The 19,523-nt window shown below is 42.3% G+C and overlaps 1 protein-coding gene across 1 annotated transcript in view; it reads left to right on the top strand.

Moving 5' to 3' along the window:
- COL28A1 (collagen type XXVIII alpha 1 chain) overlaps nucleotides 1–19,523 on the top strand; it is a 173,497-nt gene that overhangs the window by 131,455 nt on the left and 22,519 nt on the right. Inside the window, 6 exon segments of the mRNA XM_060107715.1 lie at nucleotides 3,802–3,838; nucleotides 5,493–5,518; nucleotides 5,520–6,017; nucleotides 6,019–6,049; nucleotides 8,053–8,107; nucleotides 8,109–8,208. Coding sequence (XP_059963698.1) covers nucleotides 3,802–3,838; nucleotides 5,493–5,518; nucleotides 5,520–6,017; nucleotides 6,019–6,049; nucleotides 8,053–8,107; nucleotides 8,109–8,208 — 747 coding nt within the window.

The following is a 19,523-nucleotide window of genomic DNA, read 5'->3' on the forward strand; positions in this document are numbered from 1 at the left end:
CAGAAAGCTTGAACGATATGCCCCAAAACACCTCAATAACAAGTAACAGAGCCGTGAGAGCCAAAGCTGGCTTGTCTGACGCCAAATCCCGGCTGCTCCCCCATGAAGGCTGTTCTTGGAAGGCATCTTTCCTCTCCCCACCCCCATTCTCTCCCTGATCAAATATATTCCCAAACACTCTCAGTGGCAGATTTGGTCCAGACTAACAAAGTCCTCTTTTCAGAGGCCAATACCATTGATGAAGTTCAAGTCTTTAATCATTCACACCAAATTGCTTCAGAAAGACTGTTTCTCCGTGTGCCCCTTAAATGTCAGTGTTTCCCAGTGTCTGCCCTCAGTCTTTTCTTCCCAGTCTTCAAACCCTCAGGGAGGGACAGCTATCAAAGTCAGGGGGATGCACAGTTTGAAAAGGCTAAGTTAATATTACAGTAAAGTTGTGTGGAGAATGAAAAAATCTTTTTATATTATAAATATAGAAAACAATATGCTTGACAAAAGGGGGTATAGGGAGGGGTTAAAAGGGGCAGAGAAGCTCTGCTCCACGCAATCTCGTCTGCCACCCCTGTTTCAACAGCCAACTGTACACTGACATTTCTGAAATCTGCATCCAGCTTGAACCCCTCTCCTGAGCACCAGGCCTCACATCCTACTGCCTACTGGACATCGCCAGCTGGGTGTCCCACAGGTGCCTCAAACCCAGCCAGAATCAAGCTGAACCAGTGATCTTCATTAGCTTCAACATGCCCCTGTTCTATCCCTCCCTATCTCAGAGAGCGGCACCGTTATCATTTGCCTCCTAGACTCCTTTCCCTCATCCTTCCTTCCAATTACTCACCAACCCCCTTCATCTCCTTTTGAAATGTCCCTCCAGGTCATTCCTTCCCATCCATCAATACCACCACGGCTTTCTAGTGTTATCTTCTTTGCCTGAACTATATAGGAACCTCAGACCCCTCCACTGGCTGCCACAATCACCTTTCTTCTCTGCTACGGACCGTGTCTCTTCTCAGTGCTCAGGATAAGTCCACGCTCTCCAGCATGACACAAAGGCTTTCTAAAGTCCATCTGTCTTTCACATTTCCTGTCATTCTTTCAGTCACATTCCCTGAGTCACAAGTTTAATCAAGTACTCCAGTGCACTGCACTTTGTGTGTTCCATCCTCTGCCTGGAAAGCTCTTTCTCCTCCTCTCCCCACCCCACCCCGGTCAGAGTCTGCCTAACCTCCCTAGACCACAGGCCCACACCCTCTCTCCCATCCCTGGTATTCCCGGCAGACCAGCGTGGTTCCTTAGCTCCAAGCCAATAGAATAGTACTTACAAAAGTATTTATTTATTTGCCTACTTCTTACTAGACTCATGTAAACATGAGTCCTTTGAGGGGTATAAACTTGATGCCTTCATCATTGGCACTGAGTAGCCAACGTGGTCATTCAGCAATTTTAATGGAAAGGGTGAAACTATTCCAGTGACTTAAAAGCAAAGAATACAAGGAAAAGATTTATACACACACACACACACACACACACACACACACACACACACACACACACATGACTACTTAAAGCATATTAGACCTGGTTATGCCATGAAAGCACAGTGAAAAGAATTAAAATGCAACCTTGATATATAAATTGCTCTTACAAGTCAAGAAAAGACAAACATTCTAATAGAAAGAAACGGACAAAGGACAAAGACTGTGCATAAGAGAATACAACTTGGAAACATACATATAATATTCAGCCTCACAAATAGTAAGTGTAATTTAAAACAATGAGATATTTTGCTCTATCAAGTGGCAAAGATTATATAATAATAATAATAACCAGTGTTGTGTCTCTAAAACAAAATGGGTTTTCTTATATACTGTTGTTAGAGGCGTCCGTTACTACAACTTTTCCGGAGGATTGTAAGGCACTCTGCATCAAGAACCTTAAAATGGCCATGCATCTGACTTCAGTAATCAAGTTTTTCAGAATACTTAATAATATGGGAAATTAATTACTACATAATGTTAAGTGAAAAACTATAATCATAAAACTTAGTGAAAAGTATTTTCTCCACTTGTAAAAAATTAAACACAAGTATATTAAATACATAACATTTCCCCTTCCTAGATAATATAAATATATTAATAGGCATTTCCCCTTTCCAGACATACTCTAGTTTCAGATTTATGAAATCTCTCTCTAAATGTGGAAAAGCATGACAAAGCCTAAAAAAAAAAAAGATAACTGTTGACTCCTTCATTTCATATAATTTTTAAAATCTCACATTGGGAGTTCTTTTTGTAGAGCCACTTGAAATCATTGGCTTTTACTCAATTTACAGAAAAAGAAATTAAATTAAAATGCCCTGAATATTCTCTGTACATGCTTCTGTTAAGCCGTGTTACCGTCTATGTCACCTTCACCTCACTTCTGTCATTAAAGGTTTTCTCCTTTAAAACTTTACTTTTGCAACTGTTACATTGTATCTTCTTAGAACAGGTCCACTGCTCTTTCCAGCTGAGATTTTCTGGGCTTCTGCTTCTCTCATCTGTTAAGTTAATCATCCCTGTCAGCTTCTTGTCTTTGGCAGATGTAGAATCCTGACTTCTCCAGTCTCATCCCATGGCATTTGTAAACATGCCATGCAGGGCAGGATGTTGGCAGATTGATTCCTAGTACCCAGTTCATCTCAGGCCCTTCTGATGGAGCTGGTGAGCAGCGGGACCTGCAAGGAGCATCCAGGAACCCAGGGAGGTTTCATGGAAGAGCCCAAGTGAGGGTATTAGGAAACTGGAGAGAAGACTTGCAAATTTGGGGATTGGTACAGAAAAAAAAGGAGGGAATACAGCATTGGATGAGATCCCTTTTGGCCCTGGTGCTTGTCCTGGTTTGTCAGCACATGTGGGTTAAACCATGTAACTGAAAGCATGCATTGCCCACACCATTATTGTCCTCGGAGTCTGCAGGGGATTGGTTCCCAGACACGCCCACCATGCCCAACCCAGTAGGTACCAAAATCCGTGGATGCTCAAGTCCCGCATATAAAATGGCACAGTACAGTCAGCCCTCCGTATTATGGATGCAGAACCCATGGCTATGGAGGGCCGACTGTAGGTAGAACATCTTTTGTGGGGCCAGACCCTGTGTGCGTGTTACCTCGTTTAATCCCACTACATCCCTGAGACACAGACACTGTTAGGTCACTTCATGCCCAAGGTCACACAGCTGATAAATACTGGAGCTGCAATTTGAACTCCAAGTCTGAGTTATTACATTTCACAGCTCAAACGCATTTCAATTCTGATATATTATAGGCAACTTTTAACCTCTGTGCTATGTATTTTTTATTTATTTATTTTTGGCTGTGTTGGGTCTTCGTTGCTGCGCACGGGCTTGCTCTAGTTGTGGTGAGCGGGGGCTACTCTTCATTGTGGTGCACAGGCTTCTCATTGCGGTGGCTTCTCTTGTTGCAGAGCATGAGCTCTAGGCGTGCGGGCTTCAGTAGTTGTGGCTCCTGGGCTCAGTAGTTGTGGCTCGTGGACTCTAGAGCACAGGCTTAGTAGTTGTGGAGTACGGGCTTAGTTGCTCCACAGCATGTGGGATCTTCCCGGACCAGAGCTCGAACCCGTGTCCCCTGCATTGGCAGGTGGATTCTTAACCACTGTGCCACCAGGGAAGCCCCTGTGCTATGTATTTTATTTGCAGTGGAAGGATTAAGTCAAATAGCCCAATGCTGATTATAATAAGACATACCTTTCATGACTATAGGAAAAAATATGGTCACACAATTAATATTTTCCTCTTTTCCTCCAGAAAGAAGAAATCATCAAGCTTATTTTTGAAATATGTGGTAAGATTTGATGACCAAGAAAAAACCCATCACTTTAAAGTACCAACCCCACTATGTTCTGTGTTGTCAAGATAATGTACTCACCCAGGATATGTCTACTGTAGAGCTCGTGGGAAAGTTTCGAGCTCATTTTCAGTTTCAGTGGGAAACTGAAAGGAAGCAGTGTGAGGGGATGTGGGAATCCTGATTTAAGAAAAGAAGTCATTTTCCCAGGGTAGTTAAGAGGTGTGAAGATAGTTGGGTCTGTGGGCAGCCAGGCCTTTTGTTAGCACAGAGCTCATTTGTATTCAGTGACATTTACCTGAGCCTGAGAAGGAAAGAACAACAAATGAAGCAGGACTACAGGGGCCTAACTGGTGTTTGACTCCAGCCTAGCTGGTGATGATAATGCCTGTGTTTTTCCTGAAGCAAAAAGTCTTTCTACATTGAGTTTTGAGCCCTACGTCTAGAGTGCCTGCCACTTCAGAGGCAAAAGGACCGAGTCCAGAGGTCATCTTGGGTCACAACTCTATCTAAATGCTTCTATGGCGAAATAGACTTAAAACAGAGTTACCAGAACAAGGAAGTAAAGCAAAAAGACTAGCCAAAAGGCAAGCAATTAATGGATAATGAAGGTAACTTCTGTGTTTAAAACGAACAGAGGCAGGAATATCATTATCCTTCCATATAGAGAACCCCAGAACTGACTTGTCCCCCAAAAGACTTCCAGACCTTAAGAAGCAGCCTGGGACTCTCTATGGTGACAGGCCGATTTAGACATTGCTTCTGAGTTCTAGAAGCGCTGTAAAATAGCAGCCAGTTTCCTGATGACTTATCGTGGCAGGGCTGCTGGGCAACATGTGGATATGAATACACCAGTGGAACCCTGATAATTTTTATTGCCAAGGAACTCTGGCAACTGCTTTGAATGATAAACCCTAAATAGAAGTTGTTTATTGACCAGTGTTCTGAGATCATTTCCCTGAAACAGTTTCACAGTATGGATGGACTGCTGGCCTCCTTGATAAGATGGGAGCCACTTTAGTGGTCACTAAGGGTGTGACTGGGGACATAAACCAGAGTAGCTAGGGGCCGCTACTCTTGGGTCCAGTTAAAGACCTGAATCTTTCCCCCCACAATTAAAATGTTTCATCCCATTACTTTACCCATTGGCCACGCCAATGAGCAAGTATTCATTTTCACATAAGGATATGGTTGAAGACTGAAATATTAGCATTCAGATTCCGATTAAATACAAATGGTCGGATGATAAAGGGCAAATTTAGGATGGTGGTTATCTCTTATGGAGAAGGGAAATGGAATCAGGAAGGCATACACAGGGATGCCGAATCTTTTAAAAATACTATTTTATTTTTTAATCTTAGAAATTGGCTATCTGTTTATTGTTTTATCCTCTACAGTGTTTTGTTTTTTTTGTGGGGGAGGTTTTTTTTTTTTTTTTTTTGCGATATATCTTTTTTAAAAAAAAAGTCAGGTATAGAAACCAGAAGGGAGACAATCGTCAGCTGTGCTCACGGTCACAGAAAAGGAAGGTTACAATCTAGTCTTAGGTTCATCCTTGCCCCTCTCCTCCTCCCCCCACCCATCTGATATCAATTAGTGATGTTTTAATTTTCAACCCCGCTGTGTTTCTATGTCAATATTTGTGTTTCAGGTTGTGGGTGTAAATGCAGAGAGGCACCCGCTAGAGCTGCTGTTTGTGATTGACAGCTCAGAAAGTGTGGGACCAGAGAACTTTCCGATTATCAAAGACTTTGTGAAGACTCTGACTGACAGAGTTGCGCTGGACCTTGCCACGGTCCACGTAGGCGTAATCAACTATGGCCGTAAGGTAGAGGAAGTGGATCATTTGACACAGTTCTCCAGCAAGGATGACCTCAAGCGGGCGGTGGACAACATGCAGTATCTGGGAGAAGGCACCTACACAGTCACAGCTCTCCATGCCACCAACCGCATGTTCGAAGCCGCAAGGCTGGGTGTGAAGAAGGTGGCCTTGGTCATCACTGATGAGCAGACAGATATGCGAGATGAAAAGAATCTGACAGAGGTGGTGAAGGATGCCAGTGACATCGATGTGGAAATATTTGTGATTGGGGTGGTGAAGAGAAATGACCCCAACTTCGAGATGTTCCACAAAGAAATGAATCTCATTGCTACCGACCCAGACAGGGAGCATGTTTAATCTATTTGATGACTTTGTTACCCTTCAAGGTAAGACTCAGCTCCAGAGGAAAGGAATTCACACTGTCCTTCCAAGTACCACATCACAGGATTATCCTGACCAAAAATGAAAATCAGGAGGCTAATGAGGTGTATACTGGCATTAAATTGTAACACAGAAACTCTGGAAGACAAAGACGTTTAGTATTTCATTCAGGGAGTACAATCTCTTGTTGGCCTTGGAGTTGTTTAACTCGGGTAGCTGCAATTCAAGGACTAAAAAGAAAGGACAGGATTTGGGGGCATTGCTAAGATTAGTTCATGTTCTAAAAGTTACCTAACTTGGATAAGAGATGGAGCAAGCCAGCAGCAAGACAGAAAATAACTCATTTTGATTCTATGGTTATCATAGAATAACTCAAGACAGAAAATAATTCATTTTGATTCTACAGTTATCATAGAATCAAAACGAATTAAGAAGTGCAGAATGAGTGGAAAACAGGGATGGTAATCTAAAGAGATGAGAGACACGGTAACTGGGATTATTTTCTTCTATTCTCTATTCTCTGTTCCTATGAAAAGAGATAATGAAGAGTAAACATGTTGACGTCAGGAGTTTATCTTAAAGAACAACATGTTGAATATTCCTCATACACTCAGTGCTGATCTGATGGCTTTCCCTATGTTGCTTTACCCTTCAGGTGAACTGACATTTCCTGACGAGCCCTGCTAAGACACTGACTCACCGACCAACATCACTTTACAATGAAACACTCCAGTTCTTTGGAAACTGATAACACATTCTGGCAGGGCCCACACCCAGAAAGCTTGTGAAATAAGTAAAATTTATATTTAATGTGTTTGCAGGCCTCAGTTTGACACCATCCTTCCTTCTCCACTCATCTGGGAGCAGGGCCTGACAAAGCCTCATGCTGTTCCCAGCCTACTCCAGGTACCAGCACGTCTGGCCCTAAGGAGAGCAGACCACGCTCAGAACCTTCCCACTTTCCCTCTTTCTCCAGACCTTTCTAATCTGGGGTCCCATTTCCTTAACACCCTATTGGGTGACTGGTCTATTCAATCTCACTGGGCTGTTAATGTGTTAGAATGGCCAGCAATATTACACATTTCAGAGACACGTTATATTTTAATAATTGAAGAGCTATATCATCTTAATCAAAGGAGTTACTAATTTGTTCTAGGCAATGAGGGGTATATTTTTGGACTGGCTGGCTTTTTGCAATTCCCAAAACAAGAGGTAACTGTCTGTTAAACTTATTATGGGTTAGACTTGCCCCTTCCACAGAGTAGTTCGCAGATAACAGACAGACACTTCGGATAACAAGCATTTAAGTCATTCTTTTGCCTATTTGGGCCATCAAATATTATTAAATTAAATTAAATAATTAAATTATTTTAGATGGCCTCTTACAGATGAGGTAAAAATGCGTTAAAACTTTGTTCCGGGCTTCCCTGGTGGCGCAGTGGTTGACAGTTCACCTGCCGATGTAGGGGACACGGGTTCGTGCCCCGGTCCAGGAAGATCCCACATGCCGCAGAGCGGCTGGGCCCGTGAGCCATGGCCGCTGAGCCTGCGTGTCCGGAGCCTGTGCTCCGCAACGGGAGAGGCCACAACAGTGAGAGGCCCGCGTACCGCAAAAAACAACAACAACAACAACAAAAAACTTCGTCCCCCTAGTGGTTGACTTCAAGTGATGGGGAAGTGTCTGTTTACTTTAAGGAGAGTGCAAAAGGTCTCTCTTTTTTTTTTTTTTTTTTTTTTTAACGCGGGCCTCTCACTGTTGTGGCCTCTCCCGTTGCGGAGCACAGGCTCCGGACGCGCAGGCTCAGCGGCCATGGCTCACGGGCCCAGCTGCTCCACGGCACGTGGGATCTTCCCAGACTGGGGCACGAACCCGTGTCCCCTGCATCGGCTGGCGGACTCCCAACCACTGTGCCACCAGGGAAGCCCCCAAAAGGTCTCTTTAAACAGATTTTGAGTGATGTTTCATTGCTCCTCCTGTTCCCTTTTCTACTTCTCTTTTAAAAGATAGATACCCTGAAGCAAAAATTGTTTAAAAAAAGTTGTGAGGATTTTGAATCCTACCTCTCATATTTTGGGTTCACCACTGCTTCAACCTGGATTTGGGATATCGGGGGAAGAACTCACTGAATCCGCTCCAGAACCCCAGAAAGAAATTTCTGAGTCTGTAAGTAACTGTCTTGCTTAATTTGTGAGCCTAAAATCGTGTATTCAGTCTGTTTTACATCAAAGACAATCTTGCCCCACGCTGTCGAGAATCAACTGAGGTATGGATATTTTCAGGTCCTTGGCTCTAAATAGCAGGCTTTTGTCTCCAGATTTCTAGCTCTGAAATAGCTCTGGGGCTTATGAGCTTGAATATGAGATTTTTTAATATTTCCATATTTTATAATTATTTATTAAATGTTACAAATAATATTTTTATGTTATATCCCTGCCACCACCAAAAGTAATCGTGTACATTAGAACAGATTAACACTATACTATTTGAATCAATTAATACTATTTGAATCAATTAATACTATACTATTTGAATCTTGCCACACTGGCAGATCTTTCTGTATGGGGTCACAATTCTCCCTCATCTGTCTGGGTATCCACTCCCCACTTTGCACCCTCTCAAGTTTCTTCCAAGTGCACACATGCTCAGCCTGCACTCTCCCAGCTTCCAATCCACGCTCTTGTTCATTTAGCTTCCCCCGCCTGTGCCCAGAGTGGGGACAGGGAGGGAAACCATGCATGCATATCACACAAGGTGGGTGCTTCGTTTCAGAGCTCCCCAATCACCTGTGCATGAAAGAACTACCTCCTGAATGTATTGAGACAAATGTGATCATCCTTAGAGCAAGCTTCTGGGAACTGACTTCAGCCGATCAGGTCACAAGCAACTGTTAGTTTCTTTTAGGTGAAAACTGGAGAGCCTCTCATAGTTACTGGTAAGTGAGTGTTGTAGTCTCTTCCCCACCAAGTTACAACTAAAGCAGCTGTGGACTGATGTTCACTGCATGTATGGACATCGTCTAGCAAGCAGGCACACAGCAGTGTCCCTATTTTGTAAGCTCAGTGAAGTCCCTGTGCTGTCCTTTTATGAAGTCTTCATAGACATGAAAGATTCATTTTGAGCCAGTGCAACAGTATTCAAGCATCAGGATTCAGCTAACTGTATAGTTGGACTAAGGCCCTGAGAAACCTCCATATCAGGAGGTGGATGCAGAACCATTCAGGAGTCAGGCCTAGGATGCCATTCCTATGGGGATAGATTACAGGACTCACAAGATTTTTATATTATGTTCAAAAAGGGACAGAAAGGCCTCTAATATATTTCTACTTGATTAAATACGAACTGACTTCGAGATGAGACATTCCAATTAGGGCAACAGACTGCCCCTGGATTGTAGATTGAAATTAACACACGCATTTATATCACATGGTCTGTATCAGGGGGTCAACAAACCCTTTCTGTAAAGGGTCATATAGTAAAGATTCTGGGTTTTGCAGGCCATTGGATCTCTGTTGCCATGACTCAACTCTGCCTTTGAAATGCAAAAGCAGCCATAGCCAGTACTTCAATGAATAAACATGGCTGTGTCCAGATAAAACTTATTTCCCAAAACAGGTGAAGACTCAGATTTGGCCCATGGGGATTTGCCAACTCTGGGTTTTACTCAGTATTTTAAAGTAGGTTACAGACAGTAATGTACACAGTCCATCTACTCCTGCTTGTGTGAGTTACCCCTTTGTTCTTCCCTTAGTCAACCCATGTCCCTTTCTAAAAACTTCCTACACAAGAGCAAACTCAGGTTTCATCCAGCAAGTGGTGCCTAAACGGAGCTCTCCTCATAATGAATTCCAGTGGCATGTATTGATCATTTACTGCAGTGCTCAGGGGTGGCTCTTAGGACACAGTTCCTGCCCAGGAGAAGTCCATGGTCTCTCAGTGAATGGATAAGTACAAGAGGTATTAAGAACTTTAGCAGAGCTACGGATGAAGCTCAAGAGACGGTACAGTTAAGTTCAGGGCAGAGTAATGGAAGCCTTTACAGAGGAGGTGGTGTTGAGCTGAGTTTTAAGACTAAGTAAGTGTTTTTGAAGGCAAGAGTAGGGGGAAGCATACTTCCAAGAAAAGGGAACATGTGGGGGCAAAGGGGAAATCCAAAGGGAATGGCATTTTAAGAAATGAGGACAAGTTCAATCTAACTGGAGCCGAAGGTGTATCTGGCAGAAGGGCGAGAGTTAAAACTGGACAAATAATTAGAGGACTAATTATAAGTGGCTCCACGTGTCAAGCTAAGGAGCTTGAACTTCATCCATAGGCCAGGCAACCAGGAGAAAGCAGGAGAGTCTTAAAAGCAAGGGTCGTATGGTCACATTTGGTTGCATTATGAAAGATAAATAGAAGGAGGAGGGGGAGAGGAGACTGGAGGTGGGATAAGAGGAGTAATGGTCCAGGTGAGAGATAATGAGGCCTTAAACTAAGGCAGGGGCCATTGGAATAAAGGGATACATGGATTGGAAAGCCATTTCTGGGGTAGAATGAACAGGATTTAGTGACTGAATGGATTGGAGGTTAGGGAAAGGGTTTGGGGAGGGCGGATGTATCTCTAGCTTGGAGATGAGGTGAACTGAAACACCATCCACTGAGATGGAGAATATAGGAGGCAGGGTAGGGTCCTCTGAAGGAAAATAATGGGCTTATTTTGTACCAAAGCGGAGGTGGCTGAGGGACATCCAAGGCAACGGCACAGAATGAGACAAGAGCTTGTGCCTCTGGTGTCATGACGCAGGAAGTTAGATGCCCTGAGAGAAAAGTGATGCTAACAGGTTATGACAGAGGAGGCATTCTAGTAGCTGGCGGGGGCGGGGCGGGGGCATAAGAAGAGGACATCCAAAATAGTTTAGATTTGTAACACCAAGAGTCACAGGGTGGGTATCAGCTGGATCTCCGTAGGGGCCCTCTGACTGAGATAGTGGGAGCTTGTAATGAACCTGAACTTGGATAGTCCCTCTTGTCTCTACACCTTCTCACCCTGTCTCTCTTTGCACAAGCACCGAAGAGTGAATTTTTAAAAGTGAACGATCCTAATAGATATTTAGTCTGAACAAACATATATGCATTTATATTCACATTTTAGATCGGTCATATGTATATGTAATGTATACACACACATAAATACAAAAACATATGTATGTATCTGTGCATGCACACCCACCTTTATCTAAAAGTATAATTATAGTATCAAAACACCTAAAGTAACATGAATCTGTCAAAACCTTTCAATCCTCAGATGGTTCCCAAGCCTACCCTAGGCAATACTGCAAAATAAATAAACAATCTCAGAAGCCGTTTCCCTTTTTGCGTCTCTATTTCCTCTCTGTTGTCTCTTCTATCACTCCTTAAGACACCTATCTCTGTACTCCTTCTTCCTCTCCTTTCTATCAAAATCTGTTTTTAGGGGAAAATCTGATATCAGTTATTACACTTTTGTGAGAAATCTAAGCTAATGGGTTGATTTAAGTCAAGAAGGACATGCATTTGAACTATTTTATCTAGTTGTGGAATGAACATGATGTACACTATACATCAACAAACAGATGTATTGGGAAATATGGAAAGCAGAAGGATTTCCCAGGTTCCACTAAATTCATAATGCTTTGGCAATCCCAGCTCTGTTGCCTTTTCAGGCCAGTCTTGAGAAGCTAAATGTGTCCATCCATTCTATTCTGCCTCTTTCCTGAAATCTCAGGATACTTTATACTTTCTTCTGGAATTTATCACATTTTAACATTGTTAATACTTATTTTTGTATGTACCTTAACTTTCCTAATGGATTTAAATTCCTTGAGGACATCTGTGTCTAATTAAACTTTGTGTCTCTCAGGTCCTAAAACTGTGCTTCGTCTTGCACACAGTAGATGCTCAATAAATACTTATGGACCAAACCAAGGCTATACCAACTGTTAGAAAAAGAAATCTGAAGATTTCCTTCGGTGAAAGATATCAACTATACCATCATTAACAAGATTGTATACATAAAAATATCCTTATCTTTTATGGGACTAACAATGTTGGTACTTGATGTTCCTTTATTCTTTCTGGGTGTGGCCAGTTGGGGAAAGATTTCCCAGATATAAATGGGAAGAGGGCAATTAAATCAAGTAAACATCATTTAATCAGACCAAGTGGCTATATCCAGTAATGGCCCATTAGGCAAATAAGTATATGGATTTCATATATGAAGTCACTTCTTGTCATTCTAAATGTATTCATAATTAATGTCAATGCAAAGAGTGTTTATTCACTGAAGCCAGTTTCTTGTAACAGTATTACAGATTTCTTTCCCCCTTGAAAGAGCAGAAAGGAAAGAAGCCCTGTCTACCCTTTCCATAAAGGTCCTTTTTTGTATTATGAAAAATTGTCCCCAGATTGCAAATAACTTAGATAACTGGCAGCAGAGATTTTTTTCTCTCTGTAGAAAGGAGGCTGTGGGATTCCTATGAGGAGTGATTCCACAGCAACACAGTGAAGGTGACAGCCAAGCTGGTGTGGCAAGAGTCCCTCTGAGTAGCTCCTGCATGAGGTGGAGAGGCATGGTGGAGGCCAAGGGGGAGCTCAGAGTCCCCTCCTTCTATTTAATATGGTCCTGATGTAGAGTCCAATGCCAGCCTTAAGCCGAGCATGCCGGTTCCTCATTTCTATGGAAGAAATGGATGTTCTGTATAGATGTAAATTACAGAAAACTAACACAGCAGGCTGACTTTGCTGGCTGTCCTGCCCTCTCTTTGTCCATCCTCTCTTTTAGTGAGACCCTATCCCTGGTCCCCATTCCACTGGCCGCATTTCTCCCCTCCTTTCATTATCACACAAGCTGCTCAAAGATCTCCATCTCCATTTTCGTTTTTTTTCATCTCTTCCATCTCTTACTCTCAATGCCCCATAACCCTTATGTGTTCTTACTCCATCTCAAGATCCATCTAAAGAGGGCCACTTCTGAAGCCAGGGTTCCACTGGCAATTTCTTTGAGAACCAGAGCCTTAGGCAGGTTCTGCCTTGATAATGGAATTGGATGTGTCCCTTCATCCTCAGACCTGACCATGGGCTCTGTCCTCAACTCTGATGTGACACCTGCTTGTCCCCTACTGTGTTCTGAGGCCATTCCCTTCTGCCTCTTCCAAGACGAGGATCTTCCTTCCCCGTGGTACCCTTTCCTGACGACACTTCTGACTCTTTCCGTAGAGTCAGGAAATAGGCTTCAGCCTCTCCCATCTCAAAAATTCCCAAACCCTCTCTTAGTTCACATGTGCCTTTTGCTACTGTCCGATCTCTATGTTTATATAATAAAGTTATTCCACAGGCCAGTCTCTGCTGTCTCTGCCCCTCACAAGCACACATGCACCCTCACTCTCCTTCTCTCCATCTCCCTCTGGCTCTCACTGTTTCCTCACTTCTGTTCCCCTGGGAAACCCTCTGAAGTCAGGCTGCTGCCTCCAATATGCCCCTGAAGCTCAGCTGGAAAAGTCACCAACAACTCTTCAATTGCCCAATCTTTATTGCCATATTCTTACCTAATCTCTCTTTTGCATGTATCACCGTGCCGCTGCTTATTTCTGATTTTGCAAGTCGTCTCTCTCCTTGTCCTTCTTCTGAGCATTCTTTCTCAATTGCTTTTGGGTTTTTTCTTTCTCTGTTTACCCCTTAATATTAAACTCAATTTTTCTGAGATTTGTCCTTAGCCTGCTTCTCTTCTTGTTCCATATTCTCTTTCTGAGTTCCAAAGCCACGTGTGCTAACTCTCAAATCTGCCTCCCCAATCCAGACCTTTCTCCTGGGTCCCAGATTCACATTTTGATTGTCTGTGCACATCTTCTTCTGGGTGCCCCAAAGGCATTCAACATGGAATACATTCACCGTGCTGGTCCTCCAGATTTCCTTCCTAGGGGTATGGTCCCTCCAACCAGCCGGGTACCTGGCAAGAAACCTGGGATACACCTGTAGCTCTGTTTTCACTGTATCGTCCCCACTTGTTGGTACTATGGTCTTTGGTCTGTTCTTATCATCCCTCGATCTATGCTCTCAATTCCTTCCTCCTCATCAATACCTCTACTGCTTTAGATCAGGGCCTCATCATTTCTTAACAGTATTTAATAATATGGTCTCAAAACTCTTATCCCATCTCTCTTTTCTATATCCTCTTCAGCTTATCCATTACTTGCTGATAGTGTCATTTTATATCTTTGCTCTTTTAAAAATAACATCATTGAATTATTTATCATATATATGATTCCATTTTGGCTGAATTTTCTTAAAAACCTGTCTTTAGTACCATGGCTTATATTTTAACTTGGTACTGAATACCCATGACAGATTAGGAAAAAGACACAAATATTTGAGGACATCTATATTTTCTCCTTATGTCATATTCAAGTAAAATTTTATAAGCTGCTCCATCATATTATACCCACTATTGAATGAAGTAGCCTATTCAAAGTCCATAATCAATACTTTCAAACTACATGGACTTTTTAAACTTTCAAAAGACTTGGGACTAAGCCTAATACTAGTTTATTTTCTCCACTGACACGAAAATTAAGTTGATTTCCTGAAATCAGACCTAATTATTTGTAAGTGGCCTTGACTAAGCCACATACACAGATATAGCTATATTGGTCAATACAATAATTTATTTGTTTATAAAGTAAAATTAATACTTTCTCATTGTGGTAGCCAAAAAACCTCAAACTCTTCTTGATAAACTGCATAAAAATGAATTATTAGTATTGCCAGGTGATGTGTCTGTAGAAGCCTCATATATTGCTAATCATAGACTTATTAGCCTCAGAATATAAGATGTTCCTCTCTTAGGGAGAAGAAAAAAATAACATATTGCAAACTGATCTAGAAAAAATATCCAAGATCTGGAAGTCAGGAAACTTGGCTTGTAGTCTCAATGTTGAAGTTAAATCCTTTATTTCCTTGTCTCCAGAATTTATACTTTTCCTACTTTATTATGTCAGAGATTGGTGTGCATCTGCTTAGTGTGCTGTGCTCTTTTTTTAGACTTAAAATTTATAGTGTATTTCACAGTGAATGACATCTTAGAAATGAGATTTGACAGCTGCCTGGCATTGGGTGAATCACCTGTTTCTTAAGGTTTCCATTTCCTCATTTGTAAAATAAGGGATTATTACCAGAATATTCTTCCTTTTGTAAAAGTATGTGATTAGAACAGTCGAAAACCTTTACTGGGCAATGCCAGAATGGAGGACATTATGCTAATGTATGAGAGGGTTTAGACAGAACAAAATCCTGCAGTTTCCCTCTAGGAAAGCTGCAAGCGATCAGGGGAGGTGCAGCCCAAACTCAAGGTGTTCCTCACAGCCCTCAGCAACCTTAAATGCAAATGGAGAGCATTCAGTTTAAGTGCTTGCGTGCTGAGAGACCTGGCAAAGAAGCATTATTACCTGGGAAGCCTCAATCAAGGTCAGAACCTGCGAAGCCAGGCACCTTGAAGGCCCTGGCAGTGCCCCAGCTGGCAGGAGAAGAATCCCCACTGCTGACTGGGAGAAACGTGGCCCTGCACTGCTGGGGAAAGCTAAGTCTGAGCACATGGGCTAATACACATGATCATCAGCACTCACCCAGGGAAGACGGGAGCTCAAGTTTAAAGAGCTTGTCTGCAATATATGCAAGGTTCTGGGTAATGAGTTATGAGGAAAATGTTCGGAAATCAGAAACCAAAGGACCTTCTAGAACTGTGTGGCACCTACTTAGTTATCCTCCTTTAGGTCATACACTCACATTCTTGGATGCTGCTTGAAATCTGTTTTCTCCCCTTAAAGATCTGCTCTAAGGCTAGAAGGGACTGAGCATACATAACACATCTGCCTGTCCAGCTGCACGGAACAGCCCGGCCTCCAGGTGTCGGCCCCTCATGTGCCCGGCTCCTCTGCTGTGTTTTACTGTGTGAGCTCTGCTCGGAGCTGGGGCCATTCGTCTCCTCCAAGGCAGGCCAGTGTGGGGGGAGCAGAAGTGTGCAGAGCTGATAGGCAGCCTGCTGTGTTTAGGTTTAAGATTTATAAATAATAATAATAATAATAACAGAGAACGCATATAGCAAACACTGGAGTGCCCACCACCCAGACATAACTGGTATTTCCCTCTGTTCATCACTGTTGCTTCAGATAAACTTAGAGTCCTTGCTGTTCTCCTTCAGAGTCTCTTTCACCTCCTCCTCCTCTCTCCAGAAGCAGCCACTATCATGAATTCGGTGTGTATTCTGCCAGTAAAGTTTGGGGCGGCTTATATCCCACTTTCAGAGTTGGAAGGTATGTTAGGGACTAATCTTTTCCTATTTTAAAATGATGACATTAAAGCCCAGAGGAGAGAATTCTCTGGGAGTCCAGTGGTTAGGACTGCTTGCTGCTTCCACTTCAGGGGGCGCGGGTTTGATCGTTGGTCCGGGAACTAGGATTCCGCATGCTGTGTGGCATGGCCAAAAAAATCAATCAATAAAAAAAAATAATAAAGCCTAGAGGAATTGAATAATGAATCCAAAGTGTCCCTCTATCCCCCTCTCTCTCCCTCTTTCTGTCTTTCTCTCTGACCCATTCTGAACTTATCCAGTGGCAAATATTTCCTCCTCCATGCTATAAAGATTTTAAATAAAGAAGAAAAGGCAGGAAGGAAGAAAAAAAGAGAGAGAGAGAGAGAAATGTGGCATGGCTTAATTTGTCTTATCAGGAAAGTGATATTTACACATGTGAAACCAGAAATGATTGAGAGGATAGGCTTAAAGGTTAACTTCTGCATGGTCAGGGCCAAGTATGGAGCAGCAGAGGTACCATGCACCTTCTGGAAGGAGGGCCTTAGTACTGACTGGGTCCCTAGGGAAGGTTCTGCTGCTGGGGACGAACTTTTCCTGGGCGGTGGTGGGAGGACTGACTTTGAGAACCAGAGGCAGCGTGAGGAAGAGGAAGGAATGAGAGCGTAGCAGGGTGTGCTGGGAGGAGTGGGACGTGGCGTTACAAACGTGGGAAGGAAGCAGGAAGTGGTGGGGCTATAGGTAGATCAGTTGGAGGACTTTTGACCCATCAAACTTGATCTCTTTTTCCAATCATAATGTCTCATAAATGGTGATAGCTTAAGGGAAGACACTTACTAGTGAAAGTATACATTGGTAAAACTTTGTCTCACAAGGCTCAAATATGTGTGTTCCTTGACCAGGATGAGCAATGTGGTTTCTACAGAAAAAAAAAAAAAAAAACAAATAAATTAAATGTTAAAAAACGCTATTGTAGTTATGTATATTCTGTATTCAAAATGGTGTTATAGAATCACAGTAAAATATATGGAAACATAATATATTAAATTTAAAAACCCCAGAAAACCAAACATACAGTATATATTTTGTTAAAAAAATATATATGCGTATAGAAAAAAGACTGGGGAAAAAACCACCTGAGTATCAACAACAATTATTTCTGGGAAGTGGAATCACTTGTGATTTCTAGTTTCTTCCTTGCTTGTCCAGATTCTGTAAATTCCCTTCAATGAACATGTTTGTTTTTGTAATAAGAAAATTATAAAAATGGCAAACTATAATATATAACATAATTATGTATTATGTAAACTATACATAATATAATTATGTATTTGCTTAAATAAACTGAAATCTCATGGAGCCAAAATATAAAATTATTCTCATTTATGAAAAAAAAATATTTCACTTGTTCTAGAACCTGAGGTGTAATGTTCTAGTAGTCAAAATTCCCAAATAGGGCTTCCCAGGTGGCGCAGTGGTTAAGAATCCACCTGCCAATGCAGGGGACATGGGTTCGAGCCCTGGTCCGGGAAGATCCCACATGCCACGGAGCAATTAAGCTCATGCACCACAACTACTGAGCCTAAGCTCTAGAGCCCGTGAGCCACAACTACTGAGCCTGTGTGCCACAACTACTGAAGCCCACGCGCCTAGAGCCCATGCTCCACAACAAGAGAAGCCACTGCAATGAGAAGCCCGCGCACTGAAATGAAGAGCAGCCCCAGCTCACTGCAACTAGAGAAAGCCTGCGCACAGCAACAAAGACCCAACAGAGCCAAAAATAAATAAATAAATTTATTTTAAAAAAAATTCCCAAATAATGACATAATTGAGAAAGAAAACATACACTCCTAAACTTACAAGAGGTAAAGAATGACTTATGAGACCTTAAGACTTGAACAAGATGGTTATTTAGAGGCTGAGTTAATTCCTTTAAGAGAACCATGCTGCCCAGTGAAGTTCTTCAAAGGAACATTCTCACCTGACAGTATATCTCAAGTGTAGCCATAATGTCTGTTGTCTTTTTTATGTTTGATAAGCTACTCCTCAGTCAAGCTTTTCTTTTAACTTATTTTTGGCTTAAAATGAAATATGAGCAAGCAAAAAAACAAAAAAAAAAAAACAGTACTTCTTTCCTGAAAAGGGCATTTCTAATTTTGCCACTAACTTACCAATAATTGGGGGGAAGCTTTAGATTATTAATTATTAATTATTTGGAGCTTCAGATTCCTCCATAGAAAATGAAGTACTGATAAATGTTTCCTCTAAACTTAAAATTCTGTAGCTCTATGAATATAACAAAATTCTCACTCAAATCGTCATCTGCATATCCAGGATCATTCTGAAAGAAAGAGGAATGCCAACTGACCCACAGTTCTACCTCCATTTGTACCAAAAGATGTGTTTGGGGTTAGTGAAACATCACTACTGTATTTGAATTGAGTGCCCTTTATATAGGCTGATAACCAGACCAGTCCAATGGAAATATTTGCTCTGATAATCATTTAATTATTGTAAAAATATACACACATGAGTAATAGAGTTAGCTAGCTCTTCCGCACTGTGTGTATGTGGGGGGTGGGTACAGAATCAAAAGCAGTGGAACAGTTTAGATGGCAGAGAGCAGCTAATGGTGACAGCTGGCTTTGGTCATAAGATGACAGGGGGGCTTCCCTGGTGGCGCAGTGGTTGAGAGTCCGCCAGCCGATGCAGGGGACACGGGTTCGTGCCCCGGTCCGGGAAGATCCCACATGCTGCGGAGCGGCTGGGCCTGTGAGCCATGGCCGCTGAGCCTGCGCGTCTGGAGCCTATGCTCCGCAATGGGAGAGGCCACAGCAGTGAGAGGCCCACGTACGGCGAAAAAAAAAAGATGACAGGAAACACAGGTGAGGAAGCATCAAAAATGACTTTACCTAGTTCACAGATTTGCCTATTTAAATAAATAAACAAAAGCAAACAAACAAGAGAGGGCCTTGCAAGGATAAATGACGACACTGTGCTAGGACTGAAATGAATTATCAATTCAACCTCATGTAGCTGGGGTCCAAGGAAAAAGAAAAAGAACTTAATTGGACCAATAAAAGATTGTCCTAGGTCCTGGCAACTGTAGTCAAGAATAACTGATGTGACTTTTTTTTTAAGTTTTTAAGCAAAACACATTTTC

The sequence above is a fragment of the Mesoplodon densirostris genome, chromosome 9, assembly GCF_025265405.1.
Source record: "Mesoplodon densirostris isolate mMesDen1 chromosome 9, mMesDen1 primary haplotype, whole genome shotgun sequence".
NCBI lineage: Eukaryota > Metazoa > Chordata > Mammalia > Artiodactyla > Ziphiidae > Mesoplodon > Mesoplodon densirostris.